The sequence below is a fragment of the Halichoerus grypus genome, chromosome 6, assembly GCF_964656455.1.
Source record: "Halichoerus grypus chromosome 6, mHalGry1.hap1.1, whole genome shotgun sequence".
NCBI classification, from domain to species: Eukaryota; Metazoa; Chordata; class Mammalia; order Carnivora; family Phocidae; genus Halichoerus; species Halichoerus grypus.
Genome location: NC_135717.1, coordinates 153,294,460 through 153,319,393, shown reverse-complemented (window position 1 = coordinate 153,319,393; position 24,934 = coordinate 153,294,460). Strand labels below are relative to the sequence as shown.

At 48.6% G+C, this 24,934-nt stretch overlaps 1 protein-coding gene across 5 annotated transcripts in view; it reads left to right on the top strand.

The window, feature by feature from the left end:
• TMCC3 (transmembrane and coiled-coil domain family 3) overlaps window positions 1-21,265 on the top strand; it is a 243,496-nt gene extending 222,231 nt beyond the window's left edge. For 4 of the 5 annotated variants that reach the window (XM_036085866.2, XM_078076417.1, XM_036085862.2 and 1 more), the window contains exons 3-4: window positions 1,528-1,663; window positions 7,077-11,504. In XM_036085866.2, coding sequence (XP_035941759.1) covers window positions 1,528-1,663; window positions 7,077-7,379 — 439 coding nt within the window. In that variant the 3' untranslated portion in view covers window positions 7,380-11,504. Of the gene's footprint in view, window positions 1-1,527; window positions 1,664-7,076; window positions 11,505-20,809 lie in introns of those variants that run through there. The other variant, XM_036085868.2, reaches the window with a different exon arrangement.
• Window positions 21,266-24,934: the final 3,669 nt, after the last annotated feature.

The window sequence follows — 24,934 nt, the reverse complement described above, 5'->3', positions numbered from 1 at the left end:
ACTTGTAAAAATGTAGATTAAAAAAATTCAATGCCCATTACATATTGTAAGATTAAACTTTAAATTTTACTTACACATTTTATATCTCCTAGATGGTATTAATTTAGAAATGTGGCTTTTTTTCCAGCTCTTACTATGTTTTATTCAGCAGTTTTTTAAAACTTTCAGCATACATCTTTGACTTTGGTTTCTTTGTCACATAACTATTATTGAGTCACAGGTTTTCCAGAGAATATTGACTTTAATTCCATCTGAAGAGTTTGGCATACAGTACTCTTTGGATCCAAATTTTATCCCGTCACAAATATCCATTTACATAAATGTAGGACAGTTTTTATTCTTGTTTGTCATATAGCTATGTTTGTGATCTTCCGGAGTTAGCCACTGTATTGCTTGCTATAAGAGATCTTTAAAAGGCTTTTACACCAACATTGGATACCTATGAAGTCCTAGCTGAGAATAATCATTAAATCTGCATTATATTTTTTTGGTCTTACTTTTTTTCCTGAGGTATAATTGACATATGATCTTGCAATCTCTCTCCCTCCCTCCTTCCCTCTTTCTCTCTCTCGCCCTTTAATGACTCTATCAGGTGACCTCTGTAAGCCCCTAACACTGACATTGAGAGAAGTCATTTCAGACTAAGGCATTCCCCAAACAGTGCTTCCTGTTTTCAAATAAACATTATAAGTTTTTGAATATAATAAGACCAGTCCCTCTTCTGTGAGGAAAATGGGAGGTGGGGATGGAAATCTTTGTTCTTCTGTTACTTAAGATTTGGACTTCTGGAAATGCCACCCGATAAGCTATTTATAATTCGTAATGAGCTTAATTTTTCATCGGCACTTAAGTTCCAAGAACGGAAACATGTTTTCAGAATTAGAGGATACATTGGGAAATGGTGGAATTGGCTCTAGTAGAGAAGTTGGTTCTTTCCTCGTGGGCTCTGGTGTGTGAGAGCCATGCCCGTGAACCAGAAGGCTCTGTGCAGGCAGGAGAGCGGGGAGCCCTGGGGTGCCAGGCAGCCCTGTCTCTTGACCAGCCTTGGTGAACGTGTCAGGTCTGTTCTGTCATCAACTGCAACCAGTGAAGGTGCTTGTCCGATGTGGGTGGAAATGCCGAATTTGGTGTGCGTGTCACCTCAGGAGTGAGGACAGAGAAGTTAAGATGGCAGAGACCAGTCCTTCCTAGAGCTGGAATTCAGTGTTCTCCAAAAGCGTGTTCCCCACAGCTAGACGTAGTCTTTTTTTTTTTTAATTTTATTTATTTGTTTGACAGAGAGCACAGCATGGGGGCAGGAGGCAGAGGGAGAGGGAGAGGGAGAAGCAGGCTCGCCCAGCAGGGAGCCCGACGTGGGGCTCAATCCCAGGACCCCAGGATCATGACCCGAGCCGAAGGCAGACACTTAACAACTGAGCCACCCTGGCGCCCCTAGACGTATTCTTTTGGAAACATAGTCTTCCAGGGACTGAGAACAAGGAGGCATTTGGAGAGTCACACTCAGAATCAGCTCCTCTCTTTGCAAAGGTACGAGCACCTGGAGGACCAGCTCCATGACCTGACAGACCTGCATCAGCACGAGACCGCCAACCTGAAGCAGGGCCTTGCCAGCATCGAGGAGAAGGTGGCTTACCAGGCCTACGAGCGCTCACGGGACATCCAGGTACCGTTCCTCTCGTCACTACACGCTCACGCGGGCTCGTCCCAGCCTCAGATTCATTTAACAAACTGTAAACGCATTACCCGTAAGCCCTAAAGGATTTCTGGCACGGGGAGCAAAATGGTTTCTCTGCACCCTCATCTTCCACCTTATTAGCCCCATTAGCTCATGTCACAAGTGTCACTGAGTAAAGAGGCTATTCTCTGTGTACCTTTTTGGGTTAACAAATATTTATTATCTACCCAAGACCATTGCCTATAACCTCTCCTCCTCCCCCACCCCCACCACCAAAACTGCTAAAACTTTCTAAACATGAGGCAGATCTTGCCTTCAAGAAGCTTACTTGAGTGGGGGTGGGGGGAAGTCAGGATTAGGTCAGCTGCCAAGCAGCTCAAGAAAACAGGAGCAGGGGCCAAGTGACATGGTGCAGACGGTGAAAGCCACAGGATTCAGACACACAGTGGCCAACAAGCTGGGAACTGGTGGGGCAGTCGGTCATTCTGTGGTGAAATCTTGCATTTCAGTCTCAAGTCTGGCATTTACCAGTTGTGTAACCCTGAGCAAGCCTTGAATCTGTTTACTCATCTGCACAAGAGTAGATTTGATAGCTGTAAGAATTTCAAGGACTTGAGTGCATACCATGCGCCATATGCTAGCCAAACACTCTACATGCCTTTTCCCTCCCCATCTACTCCTCGCCACAACAATTGCTTTCAAGCAATTCTACTGTTTTCCCCATTCCTCAGATGTGGAGACTAAGGCAGAGAGGTTCAGTGACGTGGACCGAGGTCTTGCCAACAGTCCTTGAGTAAGGAGTGTGAAAGAATGTCCTGAGAGAGTGGGGCTTGCAGGGCTGGTCGGATCTGGATGGAGGGAAGGAAGGGCTTGCTGCGTCACTATAAACGAAGGCACGTTTCAGGCGCCTGGGTGGCTCTGGTGGTTGAGCGACTGCCTTCGGCTCAGGTCATGATCCTGGAGTCCCGGGATCGAGTCCCGCATCGGGCTCCTTGCTCAGCAGGGAGTCTGCTTCTCCCTCTGACCCTCCCCCCTCTCATGTGCTCTCTCTCTCTCATTCTCTCTCTCAGATAAATAAAATCTTTTAAAAAAAAAAAAAGGCACGTTTCAGTATTAATATGATGGTAGCACGGTAGTCAAACAACCCTAGGCTTCTGGAATGCTTTTTTTTTTTCCTGCTACCAGAGGGTCTCTTTCTTTTCTCCCAGCTTTACTGAGCTATGATTGATGTATTCCTTTGCATTAGTTTAAAGTGTACAACATAATGATTTGATACATATATATAGTGCACAGTGATCACCACAGTTAGTCTAGTTAACAGCCGTCACCTCACGTGGTTAACTCATTTTTTTCTTGCAATGAGAACTTTTAAGACCTACTCTCCTGGCAGCTGTCAAATATGTAAGACAGAAAGGTTAGCTAGTCACCATGCTGCACATTATATCCTCAGGACTTACTTGTCTTATAACTACAAGTTTGTACCTTTTGCCACTTTCACCCATTTGCCCTCCCCTGCCACCACCCCCCCCAGCCCCCGGCAACCACCCATCTGTTTCTGTGAGTTTGGTTTTGTTAGATTCCACATATAAGTGAGATCACAGAGCCTGTTTGTCTTCCTCTGTCTGACTCCTCGCACTCAGCACCTGCCCTCAAGGTCCATCCATGTTGTCGCACACGACAGGATTGCCTTCTTTCTCATGGCCACATAATATTCTGTGGTGTGTTGTGTGTACGGATACCACATTTTCTTTATTCATCTGTTGATGGACTCTTGGGTTGTTTCCGTGTCTTCGCTGTTGTCAGTAATGCAGTGAACATGGGGGTGGGGATCTCTCTTCTAGGAACTGATTCCATTTCCTTCGGGTATATACTCAAAAGTGGAATTGCTGAATCGTACAGCAGTTCTATTTTTAATTTTTTAAAGAACTTCCGTGATGTTTTCCATAGCGACGGCCGCAATTTACATCCCATTGATCTTTTTTTAAAAAAAGCAAAAAAGTATACTCTCCACGTAGCGCTCAGCTCCGTTTTTACAACTTTCCTTTGTAGGCAGTGGTTATTTTCTCCACTCTGCGAGGGAGAACACTGAAACATAAAGGGAGATTCCCCACCCCTCCCCCGCAGCGTGTGAGCTGGAGTCTCAGCTGCCCACGTTCTGTTCTGCTCTGTGCCGTGGGCTGTGAGTCTGTGCCAGTCCCAGGCATCTACTTGGACGGGTCTGGGAGCCGCAGCGTCCGACAGAGCTGCTGGCAGACGCTGGCCTCTGAGGAGCGTGGTGGAGATTTTGCCCCTGCTCTGGGTTAGGACACTCTCCTTCACCATGGACCGGTTGAAGGAGTTTGACCCATTTAAATGTTAAGTGTTGCAAGGTGAACAGTGCAGTCGGTTTTATTAGAACATTCTGTTTTTAGAACATGTCTGGGATGCCACTGGATTATGTCTAAATATGTGGTTTTCTTATTTAGGGGAAAGTTTGGGTTAATATTGTTCTTTTTTAAGGGAACCTACTTTAGGGATGCACAGGAAGGATAAAGGGAGGGACGTCACAGAGGGGGCTTCACGATTTAGAAGAGTTCATTTGAACTTTTTTCGGGTTTCATCTCTAACTCAGAAGCGCAAGGAGGACATCTGTGTGAGCAACTTGACAGTCGTCTTTGTTAAGACAGTGAGAACCCTGGGGCACCTGGGTGGCTCAGTCGGTTACGCGTCTGCCTTCGGCTCAGGTCATGATCCCAGGGTCCTGGGATCGAGCCCCACATCGGGCTCCCTGCTCAGTGGGGAGCCTGCTTCTCCCTCTCCCTCTGCCTGCCTACTTGTGATCTCTCTCTCTCTCACTGTCAAATAAAGAAATAAAATCTTAAAAAAAAAAAGAGAAAGTGAGAATCCTGGCTCTGCACTTACGGTGTGACCCTGGACAAGCTGGCTCCCTCTGCCTCAGTTTCCCTTTGCCTCAGTGTGTAAAATGGAAATAGCAATGAGCTTCACCTCGAAAGGTTGTCAGGAGGATTAGATGGGATAATACACAGAAAGTCCTTAAATCTTTGCCTGATAATAGGCAGCCAGAAAAGAATTCTTGTACTGGGGAGAAGCCATGTTTCTCGGGGCTCTTGGCGGTCGGGCCCGCTCAGCTTCCTCGTTCGTTCTCGGTGTTCTGTTCTCACGGGCAGGGCTCCGCAGCGCACGAGCCGGCCTGGGTGAGGGTGCCTCTTGCCACTGGGACACCAGGGTTTTTCTGTGTTAAGAAATCGAGTTTTGCTTTTTATCACCCTTGAATTCCCAATTAAAAAAGGCTTAAGGGTAATTCAGTCTGTCATCCATCCTTATCCCCCGTAAGTGACATACTGGATCCGAGGAAGTACTAAAGATCGTGGGGCCGCATCTCTCTTAGTGGGGGCTGTAACTAAAATTCCTTGCAATTCACTAAATTTTCTTGGAGTTTTCTTTTTTTTTGGTAAAAAACGAATAGCAGTTCTAAGGTGATTCAGTTCTTAGATCAGCCTATTTATATATGTAATTTGTGTACCCAACTAAAGATGGATGAGTTTGCCAAAATATTGATCTTCTGTCTCGTCTGTCACCTTCTCCGTGGCGTGTCTAAAATGGACACGTTGGGCTCGAGCAGTTGAAAAGAATGCAGGGTTTCCGGGGCACGTGCCTGTCCTAGAGAGCCAGCCCTGCTTCGGATGTGAAGATCCGAGGAAGCTTTGCCTCCTCTGTTGCTGACCCATGTAATGGAAGTTACTGTAGTGACAGAGAGCGCTGATCTTCGGCGCAGAGTATAGTCAGCAGAAGAAAAGCGAACCAGTGTCACAGCTCTTAGGGTTCTTTACAACCTGAGAAGACAGCTGTGCTGTAATGGAGCAAACACGTCTTGGTAAATGAGTCCGACGGTAGGCCAGAGAGCTCCGAGGGGCTCACCGTACTGCCTCTCGTCGGGTCCGTTTCTCCCGAGACACGTCGGGTCCTTCCTGGCGCGCAGCCTGCACCTGGCTGATGGCCGCCCTGTCCTCCCGCAGCTGTGGGCTGTCGGGCAGGGGACACTTCACCGCCTCTGATGGGGCCGGGAGGGCTGCTCTCGGGACAGGACAGTGGAGGAGGTGGGACCTGAAAGGGGAGGGACATCCACCGGTGAAGAGGGGAGGGAGTGGGGAGGCAGACATTTCAGGCACAGTACCAAGGCCCCCAACATGATTCTTTTCCGAACGTGAAAAAGCCTGTCTGGCCAGAGCATGGTGAGCGGGGCAGGGGGCTGGCATTACGTGAGGCAGGAGAGAGTGGGGAGACGGGGAAGAGAAACGGACCAGAAGACACATACCGGCTGTGCACCGATGGGCTTGGGTGACAGATTAGAGGAGAGCGGTGTCTGGAAGGAGGAACCAGGCGGGTCAGGTGCTGTTTGCTGAGGAAAGGAACACCAGGAGGGGAGCAGCGCTGATGGCAGGTACGGGAGAAGGTGCAGGACACGAAGCCGCGTCTGCACGTGCTGCGTTGGAGGTGCTTTTAAGAAGCTCAGATGGAGAGGGGCGCCTGGGTGGCTCAGTTAAGCGTCTGTCTTCAGCTCAGGTCATGATCCCGGGGTCCTGGGATCGAGCCCCGCATCCGGCTCCCTGCTCAGCGGGAAGCCTGCTTCTCCCTCTCCCTCCACTCCCCACCCCCTCCCCCCGCCCATGCATGCTCTCTCTCTCTCTCTCTCTCTCGTTCACTCTCTCTCTCAAATGGAATATCAAGGAGGCATGTAGATATGTGAGTCAATCTCACAAGAGACGACGGGGCCAGAGAGATACTTGGGAGTCAGCGGTGACTTAGTAATTGAAGTGTTAGAAAGAATGAGAACTAGGGAGAATGTGTAGCCCTGGATGGTGCATTCACAGAGCAGATGAAAGCAGAGTTGCCCACCGTCTGTCCTGTCCCCATCCCTTCTCCCTTCGTCCTCCAGAGTCTGTAAGTGGCTGCACTCACAGTCTGAGCAGTGGAAATAAGGACTAGCAGTTGGAGATACCACCTGCTGTGCGGCCGGAGGTCGTCCATGTCCCAAAATGGAACCCCACCACTCCTCTCGTTTGTCCCCAAGGATACCAACAGATGCCAATATTTTACGTACTTTATTTCAAATACAAATAGACTCAACACACTTAGCTGTAAGCCCCCGTTGATGGTAGTTTATGGTTGCATACGCATGCTCGTTCTGTCAAGAACAACAGAATAAATGAGCCTGGGGATTCTCGTTTTATTTGTTTGTCATCATCATCATCATCATCATCATCACTGTCCGCTTGGCTGTCGGCAGCTGCCTTGGCATCGAGCATCCTGAGCTGGGGGCCTCACGCATGTCTAAGTACGCGCTCACATGTTGCCCCTGGTCTCAGCGGCGTCTGACCCTCGCTGTCCCTCTTGCCCCCAGGAAGCCCTGGAGTCCTGCCAGACGCGCGTCTCTAAGCTGGAGCTGCACCAGCAAGAGCAGCAAGCTCTGCAGACAGACGCCGTGAACGCCAAGGTCCTCCTGGGGAAGTGCATCAACGTGATCCTGGCCTTCATGACAGTCGTCCTCGTGTGCGTGTCTACCATCGCCAAGTTTGTCTCGCCCATGATGAGGAGCCGCCTCCACATCCTTGGCACCTTCTTCGCTGTGACGCTTCTTGCAATATTTTGTAAAAACTGGGACCATATCGTGTGTGCCATAGAAAGGATCTTAATACCCAGATGAAGCCACCGGCTCTTGTCTTCACGTTCTTTCACGTTTCTGTGTTAAAGACGACTGTGTGCATACTACCAAATTTTAAAGCGAACACTTGTGCTGACTCGAGCCGACCAGGCCTGGGCTGTGCGTTGTAAATAGTTCCGTCCCCTCACGCCGTGGTAGCTGCCAGGTCCGCCCCTGTACTCGGTGAACGTGGACCTGTTGCAGAGCTCGCCCCACGTTGCTCACTGCCTTAATCAGACCAGATTTCCTGCCCACCTGACTAGCCCAGCATGGTAAACCTCTGGTCATCGAGCGTTTGGCGTAATTAATGACCCACATGAAACGGGGTGTTAAGTCTCTGTCTCCCTTAAGTTTCCATCAAAATTGAGCTTCACAGTGGCCGGTGGCAGCATTTTGCCTGAGTCCTATATGCAGCAAGGATGTGGCAGGACTTGGGCAAGGGACGAAATGCAGGCATTGGCCACGGTGGACACTTGGGGCCTATGCAAGTACAGTAAATCCTGTGTAACCCATTCCACTGGTCCACACAGGACACTAGGTCCCATGTGTTCCCCTTGTGTACGGTGGTCCATTGTGTGGGACTCGCCATAACGTGGAAATCTTACAGCACACCTGTTTATCCGTAGAAGTCTAACTTAGATGTTCTCTTGCACTTTAAATGGTAAGACGGGAAGATCTATGAGTGAGGCTTTTGCCTTCTTACACCCAGGGAGCCGCATGCCCGATTCTATCTTAAGTGGCTCTCGAATGCCTCGCCTTCAGGCACGTAGAAATGCTTCCAAATCCCACGTCAAACTATGGCTCGAACATGAGTGTAGGCTCCCGTAAGCACCACTCTGGAGGTTTGCATTGCAGCAAATCTTAATTGTGATAAACCCCCTGTGAGGATGTGATTTACTTTATTCACCGGTCTTGGGGGGGGATTGTAAAGCTTACTGCACATGTGAAAACAAATGATGCTCATGTTGTGGGTTTTTTTTTTTCTTTAAAAAGGACAACAGAATTGTACTGTGTGAGGTGAAAGTCCACTGAGGTAGGGGCACTGGAAGCAGGAGGAAGACAGGGCATGTGGTCTAAGGGGGTGGCAGTTGGATGAAGGCTGAGAGGGTCCTCTGAGGACCCCGTAAGACCAGCCGCAATCTGATAAATTAGACCTGGTGTCTGGTTGTCCATTGTCTCTTAGGATCTCACTGAAGTGCCACGGGAATGGAGTGGCCACGCTTCTTCCCCTGAGGTGAAACCCTTCAAAGGTTAACAGCTTCTGCCTGTTGGGGCGATGCGCTCACTACTTCCAGCCCAGATGATATTTCCCTTTAAATCTTTTTCTCTCAGACGATACTTCCCTTTAAATCTTTTTCTCTCTGTACCTAACGAAGACGAAGATAGAAGATTTTAATGGAAACTGCTGTTCGGTCCTTCCTCCCACCATCCGCTCTGTTATCTGAAGGCGTAAAGATGTATGTTAGTGTACATTTTCTTCCAGAAAACATCGAATTGCCTGGATTTAAATTAAGTGCAATATTTTGCGAACAGCTGCTGTTAGGGAAACCTCCTGAAAAAATGTGACAGTATGCCATGGTTTGAGAGAATGGAATAGTCAAGCATTTGGTACAAGTCCAGTGTGTGTGAGACTCAGACAACTCAAGCTTTCTTCTTCTTTTTTTAACTTTACAGTTCAGTGTTCTTAGTAAATTCACAAACTTATGCAACTATGCCCACTATCTAATTCCAGACTCGAGCTTTATAAAATGGTAAGCATCATTACGTGACATCTTTGCCCGTACGGATTTTGGATTCAGGGACGAAGGAGCTACCAGCCCCACCCCCATCTCGTGGCTGTGTCCCCTTCCGCTGTCAGACTCTCCCTTGTTCTGCCCAGTTGGCTGTAAATACACTGTGATCCATCCCATCCAGGGGACAGAAAAGAGTTCCAGATCCAGGGAAGAGAAGGAGAAAGAATGGTGTGCTTCCTTTTGCTTCTATATTCCCTTTACCTGTGGGCATCAGGCTCCCTTTGGCCAAGGGCTGGATGTAACTTCCCTTGGGTCAGGCTGGATGGGTGGGCGCCTCTCGATGTCTGTGAATCTTCCTGAGGCACTTTGGAGGTGCCAGGGCTTGTGGTGGACGTAGCTGCTGCCGTTAGTTTAGAGAGAGCGAGTGAGAAGTCTAACCCACAGGCCATCACGCTCCACTCAGCCTTGGCTTTGACGCTTCCCAGGCCTGCTCCCCACTGAGCGGAGGGAAGAAAATGGAAAACAGCCCACACCAACCCCTCCAGTCTGGAGCTGTTAACAGGAGCTGCTAGAAACTGGCTCTGTTCTGAAATATTCCAGGGTCTAAATCATCCCACCTGATCATGACTTCTTTGCACAGAATTTGTATTTCCAGTGATTCTCATTAGATGTCAAATAACCTTATTTTCACTTGGATGTGCTCAACCTACATGGCATATTTATTTTAGAGTCTTGTTGAAAGTTCATGAAGCTTTTTAATAAGCTGATATACTCCAAGGAGACCTTTACTCTCTGTAGTTTACTGTTCTCTTCTTAAGGAATAAACCTTCCCGTTATGTGTTTTCTTTCCTGTGTAAGGGGATTAAATCCAGTTTTATAAATTACTCAATTAAAAAATTGTGATCCAGCTAGGACATATCCTGGAATTGTTTGTTTATATTTAAGTCAACGAATCCTTTTTCCCCACCTTTCATCGGTAGGAAACATCTTGTACGTACCTGGAGACACAGTCAGTTGTGAGATGGGCAGGTACCTGCTCACTTAGCAAACTGGACGTTGCATTCTAGCACAGGATTTTTTTGTGACATACTATTTTCATGATCACCAAGATAATGATAGTTTGCTGGGGACAAAACAAAAACCCAAAAATACTCTTCTGTGGGCTTTAAGTTAGTTATTGCAGCTTACGTTTTGAGTATGATGAAGCCAGAACAAAACATCCTACCCATCCCCACCCCCCAAATTCAAACCACAATGAAGCAGTAAATAAAAGTCCTCCATTGCTGGTTTTGTATGGAGAGTAGGATCAGTCCCAAGTTTCTAGCATGTACCATTAGTGGTTTTGCTTCTGTGATCACGATGAACTATTGATAGACTGAGATTTTCGGAAACTCCCCGCCCCTTCTCCCATAATGCAGTTATCCCTTTCCGTCAGTTAGCATCCATGGGACCTCAGCCCTTCTGCTGTGTCACTCTTGTTTTCATTGAAATATTGCCCTGCTAGGTATGTTGATTGCCCTGCTATTTCTCCAGCATATCAGGTTTAATTATGGGATCGGTAACAGTGACGGGAATTGGATTCCCTCAGGCACCTGATTATTTGTGTCCTTTTGGGTTGGATTTTAAATACCAAAATGTTTTGCATCAAAGAGGAACATCTTTGTGTTAAATTTAAGTATAGTTGTATTGGTTTGGAAAAGCATTTCAAGATGCTTATTAATATGAACATGTGTAATTAAACAACCTATTTTGCGTATTTCTATAATTTTGAGGAGTGAGCCGGGGGAAGAGCGAAATGGCATTATTTAAAATTCAGAGCTTTATCTGGAGAGAGGTGTTTCAAAAAGTTTAGCCCATGTGCTAAGGAAGGAGTTGGTCTAAAGAGATAAATCACGGAAAAGAATGATATTGGCCTATTTACATCAAAAGTAGTTAAGAAACTAAAAGGTACAGTTAACACGAGTTTGGTAACCCAGAAGACACAAAGCAGATCTAACCTATAATTTTCTAAAGTCAGTGCAATTCTCTGTTTATAAGAAGCTGGAAAGTAATGTACCTTGATTGTTTTAGGAATAATGTATATGTTGCAATTTTAAGTTATTTAAAACGTGTCTCCTGTCTTTGTCCTAAGAGAAATATTTCAACAGAACGTGCTCTGTGTTTAAGATATGTTTAGGCAATAGTTAGCAGTTCTGAAAATGGAAACTAGAAATGTTCATTGTGAGGTCTTTTGCAGAATTTCCATTTTGTGAGATACTATGTAGTTCCACGTCAGCCTACAATTGTAAATTCTCTGTAGATTGTCACCCTCTTCAAAGCTGGTGCCATTATTTTTTTAAATAAACATTTGATGTTAGCTTTGATGTTAAATAAAGAGTTAGGTTTCTTAAATTGTCGTATTTGTCAGCGCATCTCAGTAGAAGTGTGTGTGTGTGTGTGTGTGTGTGTGTGTGTGTGTAAAATCAATTTTTTAATGGGTTTTATTTTTTACAGCAGTTTAAGGTTCACAGCAAACTTGATCAGAAGGTACAGAGATATCCAGGGCGTCTGGGTGGCTCAGTTGGTTAAGCATCCTACTCTTGATCATTCTGCTCAGGTCATAATCTCAGGGTCATGAGATCACACCCTGCCTTGGGCTCCGTGCTTAGCGGGGAGTCTGCTGGAGATTCTCTCTCTCTCTTCCTCTGTCCCTCCCCCCTCCTCTGAAATAAATAAATCTTTTTAAAAAAAGATATAGAAGGTACAGAGATTTCCCATTATCCCTGTCCCCCCACCTGCATAACCTCCCTGCTATCAACACCACCCCCCCAAGAGGGTACATTTGTTAAAGTGCTGACTACAACCTATGCTGACACATCATTGTCACCCAAAGTCTGTGGTTTATACAAGGGTTCACTCTGTGCATTCTCTGGGATTGGGCCAGTGTATAATGGCTTGTGTCCCCCATGCCATTAGTATCACACAAATTCTTCTGTGTTCCACCTGTTCATCCCCCCCCACCCCACCAGGCCCACTGCCCCACTGTAATCAGTTTTTAAACTAACTTCAATTCTGTTTCATAGAAAGTTATTGGGGTGTGACGTATGGCCCGTTCCTCAGTCCCTGGGTGGGAGGAAGAAGGATGGTTTCTTCACAGTGCTTGGAATGCTAGGAAATGTGTCCCAGTGTCATGGACATGGGGAGCATAGAAGGGTGCTGAGGACAGGGCAGAAGCCTTCGCGAGCTGGAGTAAGAAAGAGTGAGGGCAATGCTCAGACAGGTGTGTACCCAGCAGGTGGTAGAGGAGTGAGTGCCCCTCTGGCTGAAGCAGTCTGGTTAGTGGGGTTTCTCATTTGTGTGTTGCCCTCATCTGAACCAGTCCTATGATGTGAGCACCATCATCCCCATTATATGAATGAAACTGAAGCTCAGACACGTGCTTTTCCCGAGGTCATAGCTAGCGAAAGGGTCAGGATTCTCCTTGCTTTTGCTTCTGATCCTGCGTGGCCAGCCCTCTGCCTCCAGTCAGCTCCAGGTTTGGAGCAGTTTTCTCCTGGTCATCCAGTACCCACCTTCTACAAACAAAATAGAATGCTTAGATGATAGAAAAACCCATAATAGAGCAGCCCATTCCCTGCCCCAGAAAACAGTACATTTGATCTCTGGAAATCTTATAGGATCCACTGTTCTTTTGCCCAGCTGTTGATATTGAAATCGAAGATGTAGAGACAGGAAATGGAGGTGATTGCATTAAATGTGTGTCCAGCCTAGCATATTCACAAATGTTGCTCTAGGGAAAACAGCAAGTCTGTATTTCCTCAAAAAAGAGATTGAGAAAAGGTTTAATTAGTGGGTTCTAGCTAATAATAAAAATAATGCTATGGAATAAAGCAGTGCTTTCTAATGTTGAGTAACATATGGACTCCTAACCAAAAATCTGGGATGCCTGAGGATGCTGAGAGTCAAAACTTGACAGTTAACTTAAAGCCTAATAACATTTCATAATAGCTTTTCTTTTCTGAAAGTCCTACTTACAAAGTTACTTTTCTTTAAAGATTTTATTTATTTTAGAGAGAAAGAGCACACACGAGCAGGGGGAGGGGCAGGCGGAGAGGGAGAGAGAACCTCAAGCACACTCCCTGCTGAGCGTGGAGCCCAGTGCGGAGCTCCATCCCACCCCCCCGACATCGTGACCTAAGCTGGAACCAAGAGTTGGACACTGAAGCGGCTGAGACACCCAGGCGCCCCACAAAGTTACTTTCTCATAGGTATGACCGTGAGATGTAGAGATTTATAGGACGACATGGCGAGACCAAACAGCACCTTCCTGGGCTTTCACAGACCTGGGACGAAAGCTCACGTTCTCTGAGCATTTACCGTGCACAGTGCTATGTACCGCGTGCTTTGCGTGTAATATCACATGTCATTTTTCCAACACCCGATAAGTTAAGCACTATTACCCCTGCTGAGCAGATGGGGAAACAGGTCCAGAGGGGCCCAGTAACTGTCTCTTCAGCCCCAAGCTCGCGTGACCCTCCAGCCGATCCTGCGAGCCGCTGCCCCGCGCTGTGATGGAAGGGATCGAGCGGCTGCTCGTAGTCACCCCTAGCTCGCAGCTCCTGCAACCTGTGGGAGTCACTGTGGTCCTAGGACTGAGCAGTCCGTACTCACGTTGCGGATGGCGCATTTACACGTTTGCCTGGTCGGCATCTAACATCTTTGAAGAGCCCTGGGCTCACGGATTTGTGGATTAAGAGAATGGAAAACTGCTAATTAAAGAAACTGGTACGCCTCTCTGGCTTCCTGAGCTGCTTTAGGTGTAATATGGGCGGTTGGCTTGGCTGAGGGTCCGCCTTCTTGCTCTGCTTTGAGACGGCCCAGTCCCCGGTAGCTTCTGCTCTGCGCTCCATGGCCTCGGCTGCTGCCTTCGGTGACCACCTCTGCCATGGTTTTCCTGTAGAGCGAGCCAGAATTTCTCTCCCGCCAGTCCTTTAACTGAAACAGTTAACGGGAATGAGCGTCGGCCATGTGAACAGCTGTTTTGTTAGTGGTTATTCTGCTCTGGCCCAGGCCCTGGGAATTGGATTTTTTTTTTCCTGTTCTGCTTAAAAATAAGCTACTGAGTAGTAGAAAAAAAGCAAAGTCATGCCTTGTTCTGTATGAACAATTAAGGGACTCCAGTTAGCAAAGAAACTCTCGGGCACCTGGATTCTCTCTGATTCTTGGCCGGTCCACTTACAAGCAGGGATGCTGACTGAGCCACGGAGCTCTTTCCTCCCCAGAGTGGTTTTGACTACTTTTCGCTCATCATACTTCCCCCGTGGCTTGAAGCCCAAGCCCTCTAGCTGTGGGCAACAGAAGTGTAACACAGACACCCAAAATTTAGGTCACAGGCAGGGCAGGTATACCGCCCTACCCAGTGGCTCAAGCCAGCAGCGACCCAAACACAGGCCCAGATTCACAGAGAGGTGGCCTTCCCCGGACGCTGTGGTCAGGATTGTTGCAAGGTGACTTCCTGCCATGTGTAGGGTTTCCCCTTGTCAACAAGGTACAATTACCTGAGAGAGTGGATGAGAACCGTGTGTGGAGTGGGAATGAAGGAGCCCCATTCAGTCGCTCAAGTATTGTTCCTGGAAGGAACAGTTGGAAGGACCAAAGGAGGCCGAAGGCTGGTGGCTGGCTGTCCTGGTGAGCTGGAGGGTGGGCGGCAGGGACCCCGACAGGCCAACGGCAGCAGGTCTTCTGTGTGTCCAGATCGTGGAGCTGGTTCATGGCCTCCCTGAGAGTACTGGACTCTGCACGGGCTCCCAGCCACCCTCGGGGACATTGGGCTTCCTTAGTAGCCCTGTCCTACTGGGGACAGACTGAGCTGGCCAGCTGGCCCGAGCATTTCAGCTCCTTGGAAGCTGTTTATATTTGAGTGGAAATCAGTACATTTGCCTTTTCTTGTCCGGGATGTCCTGGTCAGGGTTGGGTTAGCATGAATCGGTTTCACGGGAGGAGCCACCCGATAAACTCCTAAGTAGGCTTTCCCCTCCCCTGCGATCTGATTAAGCTAGGGAAGTGTTCCGCCTCTCACGGTCCCCCTTCCCTCCGCGGTGAGGGGCCGAGGGCTGTAAGGCCTAGAGAAAGTGCTCGGAAGGGGACTTGGCATCACCTCGTGTGCCTGTTAAGCAGCTGCCGTGTGTCAGGCTCCGTCCGAGGTACAGCGTACAACGCAGCGCTCCTGTCCTCGTGCGGGACCTTCTGGGGGGAGGAGATGGCCGATAAACAAAAACACAGTATTTGACAGGAGGAAGGGCTGTGCTCGGAGCACCTAACCTAGAGTTAAAATTTACCTCTATATTCTTAGAGAGGAAATGAACTTCCTGAATGTTTTTTCCTGTCTTTCGCAGCTCAATTTCGCAGACAGCCGTGTGGGCATGACTGAATAGAGCCCTTTAAAAAGGACATACGTCTAAGTCAGAGGGACTCAGCACAACAGCCGGAGCCCTCGGAAGGTCTGGGGCGGTTCTGTTTGGAAAGGGGATGAGATGCTCCTGGTATTCCTGCTCATTTTGGCTTGAAATGAATAACATGCAAATGAGCACCTGGGTCTGAGTCAGCAGTGAGTAACCCCCTCGGCGGGATGCTGAGCCCTGAGCACGCGCGGCCTCCCCTGTGGGCTCCTCTGAATCCCGGAGGAGCTGCCGCACCCCCACCCCGGCCCGTGCCCGAGACACCCCGCGCCCTGCCCCGGGCCACCCCACACTGCACCCAGACACAGCCCCGGCTCAGGCCGCCTGCTCCCTGCACCTGAGCCCAGGCCTCTGAAGGAGGGATACCTGGGAGCCCTGAGCCTCTTCCCCCAGCAAGTGCCAAGGACAACACTCCCATCTGGAGCTCCCTTCCCTACTAGCTCTCCCTCCACAGAGGCCTGGGAGCCCCACTCCTCGGGCCTAACCTCCCTCAGCGGCTCCCTCCTGCTCCCCTTCTTCACTTGCTGCCATCGTGAGCCCTCCTCCTGCCTCTTTTGAGAGCTGGCTCCTGAGTCACCAAGTCCCGGAGCCACACTGCTGCTACCCCAAAGCAACTGGATCCTGCCTTTCCTCATCTCTCCTCTTCCCCTTCACCTGCCGTCCTCCTCACCGGCATCAGCCTTCCAAATAAACCCCCGAATCACCCACCTCACTCTACTCCACCTGCCACTACCGTGGCTCTGGGCAACATTATTTCTCCCCAGGACAGTCGTAACACCCAATCCATCCCCTGTGTGCCTGCCAGTGTGCTTTCTAGAATACAAATGAGACCACCTTGTTCCACTCCTGAAACCCTTCCGTGGCTCCCCACCACCCACAGGGTCAAGTCTGAATTTCCGAGTGAGACCCCCAAGGTCCTTGAGGTACCAGAGCCATCCCGTCCTCCTGCCCCATGCTCCGCACAGGCCCCCTGAATCCAGCTTGCAGTGTCACTCCCAAGTGCCTCCTTCTGCCTGTGGTCACACTTCTGATTATCGGTCTTCCAGACCCTCTCACGGTTTCCCCTCCTCACGGTTTCCTGTAAGGCAATGCTCTGGTAGAATACCTTCATCCTAGGGCTTGGGACGTGTCTGTGTTCTCTCTCCCTCCTGTAGTAAACTGAGCTCTTTGTGGCCGAGCCACATCCTACCCATCTGGTTCTCCCCCTTGGACCTCACCAAGTGCCAGGCACATGGGTGGTGTTCAAAGATGCAATGAACAGGAGCTGCAAGTGGGGCTGCCTTCCCTCCCCTCTATTCTATGAGCACTCCGGCTGGGACTGTGTCTCTTCCTTCTTTATCTGCCATTCCTAGACAGTGTTCAGTAACCATTACTGAACATGGACTGGGTTTACTCCAACTTTCTACCAGAAACTCTTCCCAATGCAAAGGGATAAGGATATCTCACTAGAACGATGACCCTTCTTCCTTTCTTTTTTTTTTTAAAGATTTATTTATTTATCCCAGAGAGACAGACACACAGGGGGAGGGGCAGAGGGAGAGGGAGAGAGAGAATCTCAAGCAGACTTCCCGCTGAGCGTGGAGTCCAATGCACAGAGCTCGATCCATGACCCTGAGATCATGACCTGAGCTGAAACCAAGAGTCTGCCACCCAGCCGACTGAGCCACCTACATGCCCCAGAACAATGACACTTCTTAAATGCTTTCCTTCAGATTCACTTTCCCTGATACTGACCTTTACCTTACCCTGGCTGGACCTCACCCTGTCCCAGAAGAAAGTCTGGGACCATAAAGCAGGTCTCATAAAACCTTGCTGGGGTCAGAAGTCAACCCTGGCTAAAAAGAGAGCACACCTCGGAGCCCAGGCCCAGGCTTTTCACTTTTATCTCAATGGTGAGCCACATTTCTGGACTTAAAACAAGGAAACATGAACTTTTAACTGATAAAGAAAAACAGTTCCTGTTCATGGACCTTGTCATCTACCAGGCTCAGGGGGTGGGGGCTTTCGGGTTACGTCCCTTCAGCCCCCCCACGGCCCTGGGAGAAGTGGCCGAGGGACAAGCCCAGACCGGGTGGAGCTGGGACTCAAACCTGGATTATGTCACTTCAGCCCCCCGGCGGCCCTGGGAGAAGGGACCAAGGCACAGCCCAGACGGGGTGGAGCTGGGACTCAAACCTCCACTGTCTGCCTCTGACCCCTCAGGCCACCATGAGAGCACGAGGCTGTCTGTGTCATGCATTGGGGATCCTGAAATAGGAGAACCTCTGGGATTTCAATGATTTCTGAGGACGGTGGGACAGAATGTTGGAAACTTGAATTTCTGATAGTTCTGAGTTTTCTAGGATTTTTGAAAGCCTGGATCTCAGAAGTGGGTGGCTAGGTGCTACGGGAGGGGCCCAGCGTCCGGCTGTGGTTACACAGCCCTCCCGAGGCTGGCCCACCTCTCTAGGGCTTTGGAACCCCTGGAACACAGGGGTTTGCCGCCGCTGTTTTCCCACAAGGAGGTCCAGGTCTGTTTCCAGGCCCCAGAACCATATGTTTACACGTGTAGCATATTCATATGCTGTCAGTATTAATATGTATATATAATCACATATATTACATATTTAGGGATATTTAATTCAAATATGTAAATAGAATTTACTGTTTTTTTGATAAGGTTCTTTTTTTTTTTTTTAAGATTTTATTTAGTTATTTGAGAGAGAGAGAAAGCACGAGCAGGGGGAGGGGTAGAAGGAGAAGCAGAGTCCCAGCTGAGCAGGGAGCCCCATGCGGGGCTCGATCCCAGGACCCTGGGATCATGACCTGAGCGGAAAGCAGATGCTTAAGGACTGAGCCACCCAGGCACCCTGAATTTACTGTTTTTTTTTTTTTTTAAGATTATTTATTTATTTATTTGACAGAGAGAGACACAGAGAGAGAGGGAACACAAGCAGGGGGAGTGGGAGAGGAAGCAGGCTTCCCACTGAGCAGGGACCCTGATGCGGGGCTCCATCCCAGGACCCTGGGATCATGACCTGAGCTGAAGGCAGATGCTTAACAACTGAGCCACCCAGGTACCCCCTGAATTTACTGTTTTTTAAAAAATATTTTTAAACTGTGAAAGGATCACAAACTTAGAATAAGTTAGATATTTACTACAAAGAATTTTATATTTCCTAAACCACTTAAGTTGCCAACCTGATGTCCAATCACCTGCAAATACTTCAGTGTGTAACTCCTAAAGATAAAGACACTCTCCTTCATACGTACAATGTAACCATCAAAAGTCAGGAAATTAGATGCATATATTACTGACATCCAACCCTCAGACCTCATTCAAGTTCTACCACTTGTCCCAACAATGTCCTTCGTAGCCAAAAGGTCCCATTCAGAATTATGAGTTGCATTTGGTTGTCACTTTTGTCTCCTTCCATCTGAAACAGTTCCTCTGCCTATCCTTGACTTTTGTGATCTTGGCACTTTTGAAGATTATAGGCCAATTATTTTGGGTAGTGTCCTTTCCAGTGGGGTTTCCTTATGATTAGATTCAGGTTATCCATCTTTGGCAGGAACATCACAGAAGTGGTACCGTGTTATTGTATCCTCTCATATGGGCCGCAGTTTTGGTTTGTCCCATTACTGATGATTTCACTTTGATCCCTGGATTAAGGTGGCGTCTTCCAGGCTTCTTCACTGTAAAGACATTTTCCCCCTTGGTAATTAATAATTATTTGTGTGGGTAGGTAGTATGTTGCTCCTAGTCTTTATCAAACTTCCAATTTATTCACTTCTTATATCAGCACAAAATCATGACTTTCTCTTTGATTCAAAGGGTTAAGACCCATGATTATTAGTCTTCATTACAATGGCCCCTTGTCCTGTTCAGCTGGTGAGAACTCGCTCAAGCTGTCTTTTGTGTCCTTCTGACAGTCCTTTTGACCACACCTTGCTTTTCGCTCCAAGCTCATTTTGTGCTTTCCCTTCCTAGAGCTGGAAATGGCCATTTTTTGCAAGGAATCCGAGTTTCTTTTAGTGGAAAATAAGTATGTAAAAGCCAAGATTTGGGTTCTAGCTTTGCTCTTTGCTATTGAGGTGCCACCCCTGTCAGGCCCACTCACTGGACAGAGGTAAGGAATCCATGTGGTGTTTGTATATGGATAGATGCATGTGTGTGTAATATGTAATATGATATATGTTCATGCATATACCTCTGCTATGGACTGAATGTTTGTGTCCCCCCAAATTCATATGTTGAAGCCCTACCCTCCAATGTGATGGTGTTTGGAGATGGGGCCTTTGGGAGGTAATTAGGGTTAGATGAGATCGTAGAGTGGAGGCCTCAGGATGGGATTAGTGGCCTTATCTAAAGAGGAGAGAGAGATCTGCCTGCCCGCACATGAGTGTGCTGAGGAAAAGCGAGGTGAGCAGAGTGAGAAGGTGGCTGTCTGCAAACCAGGAAGAGCGCCCTCCCCAGGAATGAGGTCGGCCGCACCTCACTCTTGGACTTCCCAGCCTCTGGAACTGAGAAGTAAATGCCTGCTGGTTAAGTCGCCTAGTCTGTGATATTTTATCCCATCCCAAGTTGAGACAACAGCTCTATTTGCTTAAACAAATTCATACAGATCCACATTGAGTTCTAAGCTTGTTTCTGCATCTATCTGTATATTGAAAACTGTGAGTGCACACCCACACCTCTGATCCCCATCCAGCACCTCTGAATTCATTCTCCTTTTCTTCCTTTTCCTGTTTGCAGCTCCCTTCTCAGCAGTGAGACACCGGCTTCCATTGCCTCTCCTCTCCTCGCCCGTTTGCCCATCCCCCTGTGTGTCTCTGATTTCCGTCTCTGCTGCCCACACCTCCCCCACGGGGGTGGTTCTGGGTGCTGGCGCTCCTGGCCAAGCTGCCTTCCGCTGGCTCACCCTCCCATCCAGCTGGGCTCGAAGGCACCCTGGCTCGGTGGCCCACGACGTGGATGGCCCCTCCTGGAGGCCAGCGCTGCGTGGGCGTGGCGGGCGGCCGCCCTACTTCCTGTGCATATAGAAAACACCTGTGTTACACTTGCCACCAAACTGGACTTTGAGCTTTTTTTTGGTACATATTTCCCATTAGCCTTTTTCCTCTGCCTATGTGTAATTTCACAAAATGTGAACATTGTCCTAGGTTGCTGTATTTGGATACTTCCAAAGTACTGTTGTAAATGGCTGCCGAATTTTCCATCAGATACATGTGTCATTTGTTTCATCTCTTGTTGTTGGACATTGACCATGTTTTCCTCTTACAGGTTACCAGCTTTGACTTGACTGGGTCACGACAGTCGTGCAGCCGGTCCGTGCGGCGAAGTGTTCGGCTGCTTTCCACGCCGCTGGGGAGTAGACTCGAGCTAAGACAATAGAGGTTTATTTTTCTCGCTAATAAGCATTTCAGAGGTGGGTGGGTAAGCCAAAGTTTTGGGCAAGAAAACAGAACGTCAAATGCCAGACCTAGGCTGTCAGGTGCAGAGCTTCCAAAGAGGGTGATTGAGGACCTCTCCAGAAGCTCTTGAACCACTCCCGGAATGGAGAGCACAGAAGGATTGAGAGGGGAGTGACAGAGCATTCTCGAACGGTTCTTCCTTCCGATGTCTTCTGCAGTGGCTGGGGTAGGGGTTCTACCATTCACCCCTTAAAGCAGGTCTCCCCCTTAAAGCGAGTCTTGACTGACAAGTGAGAAAGTTAAAGGGGCCTGTGGCTGGTAGAGAGAGGGGGTTGGGTTGGGGTCAGCCTCAGGATGCCCAGTGCTTCCCCTCAGTCTGACATGGGCCCCCCAGGAGGGCAGCTGGCATGGGATGAATCGGCCTGGGCCAGGGTGGGAAGTGGGGGGGGAGTCACAGCAGAAGGAAGCTAGAAGTGGGCACAGCCTCCCTGTGGGGCCGAGGACGGAGACCCCCAGGACAGATGCATCTTCTCAGGTCAAGGGAACTTCAGAGAAGAACCCTCAGAGATGGGAATATTCTAGAAGCCCACAGAAGCACCTGCAAGAAAATCAGCTTTCACATCTGCCTTGACCAGAGAGCCTCAGCCGGCTAATGGCAGGACCGGTCAAGAAATACCCTCCCATACCCTAAGGGATCAAATGCGAGAAGGCTGGTGGAGGCAAGAGTTGGGTGTGAAGAGGAGAAACATGAGGTAGAAAAAGAGAGAAGCCAGCTGTGTACCCCTTTTCACCTCAGGCTTTGGGCCTGACACAGGCCTGGTGGTGGAGGGGAGACTTGATGCAAAATCATGTTCAGGGGTTTTTAAAAAAATTTTTAATTAATCTTGAACCATGTGAATTCCAGAATTGTGAGTGCATTTGCTATTGAAAGTGACTTCAGACTGTCTGTCACCTAAGGGTCTGCCAGATTTTTCATCTAGGAGTATGGAGATATGATCCCCTCTGAGTAGTTTCCAGGGATGGTAAGAAACAACTATAAAGTTCATTTTTATCCCATCTCGGGAACAGGACGCCCAACATACCATTTATAAGCAGAGTAAAAGTGGCTTAAGCAACAGGGGCTTATTTTTCTCACTTAAGAGGAGGTTGCGAGGTAGGTGGCTGCAGGGTTAGTTTATCAGCTCAGTCAAGACCAAAGACCAAGCTCATGTCATCCTTCTGCTCTGCTAGCCTCAGTGTATCAATGATGTCTCCCCTCCTGGTCACAAGATAGCTGCCCCAGATCCAGCCATCACATCCTCACATAGAAAAACACAATAGGAGCCACAGGCTCTCCTTACTCCTTGCCTTTTACAGGGAGGAAGCTCTCTTCTATAAGACCCTCAACAAGACCAACCTTACAACCCCTGGGCCAGAATGGCTCATGTGACCACACCTCTCATGTTTCCTGAAGGAATAGGCTCTACTACCCCATTTCCTCAGACGTCTCAAACCACTAGAAAGTAGAATCAGTCCCTCCCTCCCGTAAACTGCTTTCAGTGAGGTCATCTGTTATCTAAGAGCCAAAATCTGGGCCTCTGTTTTGCAGCCCTGGTCTTCCTTGATTTCGAGGTCACTCGGCACTGCAGATCTCTCCCTGCTTGTTGAATCTCCGACATCGTTCAGGGGGTTTCCTTGACACTCTGCTCCTGGGTCTCCTTTTACTTCTGACACGTCAGGGGTCTGTGGCTCCATGATCGCCATCCCCCCTCCTTCCTCCACGCGCTCTGTATGGGTTCAACTCTCACCAGCTTGACAGGGGCTACCCTCAGTGCGTTCAGTGCCTACCTCTTTCCTGACTTAGGGTTCATTTTCAGTTTTCTATAAAATATCTGTACATGGAGGTTAGAGCACCTCGAACTAAAAAACCAAACTAAAAAACTAAAAAACCAGGATCACTGTTTTCTTCTTACACCAAATCTGTTCTTTCTGTACTCCGTTTCCATTAAAGCCACCACCAGCACCACTCTCTACCTTGTCACCCAAGCTAGAAACCTCAAATCGATCTTCCTCATCTTTGCCACCATCGAACCGTGCCAGTTCTGCCTTCTAAATATCTCAATTGTGTCATCTTTCCATCTCCACCACCACTAGCTTGGGTCTGATTCAGTTTGTCCCCGGGCAGGTATAACAATCTCCTTCTATTGCTCCTTCCCCGTTTTCCCCCTGCCTTGTATGAAGATATGATACCTGGAACTATGGCAGCCATCTTGTAACCATGAGGTGACAAGAGTGAGAACTAATAGCAAGTGTGCTAAGGATGGCAGCAGAAAAATGGAAAGAGGCTGGGACCCTGTCAGCTCACTCTGCTGAGCAGCTGAATCAATGCCAGGAATCATCCACCTGCAGACTTCATGTGACATGAAGTCATAAATGTCTGTCTTGCTTAAGTTCCCGTTGGTGGCCACTAATTAAATCATAAGGCATTTCTAACTGACTCCAGGAGTGGGAAGCTGAAGGATCCAGTATGAGCAAACTTGTGGCATGTTAACTTGTCAATCTTGAAGCAGCTATTCTAGCGTGAAGGATATTTTTTAGGTAGCTGGGAGAAAAAACCAAATGATTAAATATTGAAATTTTTGTTGTTGTTGCTGAGTAATGTGTTCAAGAGATAACATATCCATCTCTCTATATCCACCTCTCTTCGCCCAATCCCTCATTTGTCCCTTTCACTTAGAATCGCTTTTAAGGGCGCCTGGGTGGCTCAGTTGGTTAAGCGACTGCCTTCGGCTCAGGTCATGATCCTGGAGTCCCAGGATCGAGTCCCACATCGGGCTCCCTGCTCAGCGGGGAGTCTGCTTCTCCCTCTGGCCCTCCCCCTCTCATGTGCTCTCTCTCTCTCTCTCTCTCTCAAATAAATAAATCTTTAAAAAAAAAAAAAAGAATTGCTTTTAAGTTTTAAGATAATGCAGCATTTTGAGTAATTTCGTAGAGGGTGTTTTAAAGTGGTCACATGAAACATCTCCTGGGTCAGAATGGTCACATGGAACAGGCCTCCATCAAATGTGCCTTTAAGGTAAAGACGTGTGGAGGCAGAAATGTGTAGACTCGGTTAAGGCTGTACGAGTTGTCCCCTTCGGCCAAGTGTGCAGGCCCTGAGCCTGGAGGGTGGGTGGGGTCAGGGGGTTCTGGTTGAACTCCGACAATGGGTGATTTGAGAGTAGGCTGGGAGTAAACTATGTGGAATGCCGGGCTTGGGAAAGATAGAACCCTTTGTTCCCAAGTGGGGTGCCATTCTTGGGCTCCATCTCATTTAACCCCTCTGTCCTCAGTGTACCTCTGAGGTGACTTCTCTCAGGTCACCCATGGGACATCCATAATGTGGCTGTCCCCGTGTCACGCAGGGGCCACGATCATCTCCTGCACCGGGGTCTAAAGACCGGCTTGGGGTGTAGGAGTGATGATCTGGTTGGAAGCAGGGCTGAGGAGACTTGTCTTGAAGCTATTGATGTTTCCGGTAGCTGCTGTTGTTTGCTTAGGGAAAGCATCAAGCAGAATCCCTATCGCGCCACAGGCTGAGGGGATGCAAAGCTGAGATGCAGCGCATGGAGAGAACAGAAGAAGCCGAGGCCGATGCGGACAGTGCAGAACTCTGGGCTCCTTTGGAGGATCCCTGCTCATATTCAGAAGCGTAGATTGATTTGAGTGTGCGTTATGATGGTGGTGGGCCATCCTGGCAACTTTACCGACAGTCAAGCCTGGTAAGAGAGAGGAAAGCCCCCATCACAAAGTACAAAATCCCCGGGGCCAGCAGGCCAGCAGACACCTGGTTCCTAATCACGAGACACCCAAAGACAATGGTCCCTGTCCCCACACTTCACTCCCCAAACTGCCCCTGCCACGTGGCTATTGTGGCCACAGTATTTTCCAGGCTTTCTGAGGCACCACTAATGGTGGCTGGTTAGTTATTGCTGAAGAAACTGTTTGAAGTCCCAGTGTTGAAGAACTGCCCTTG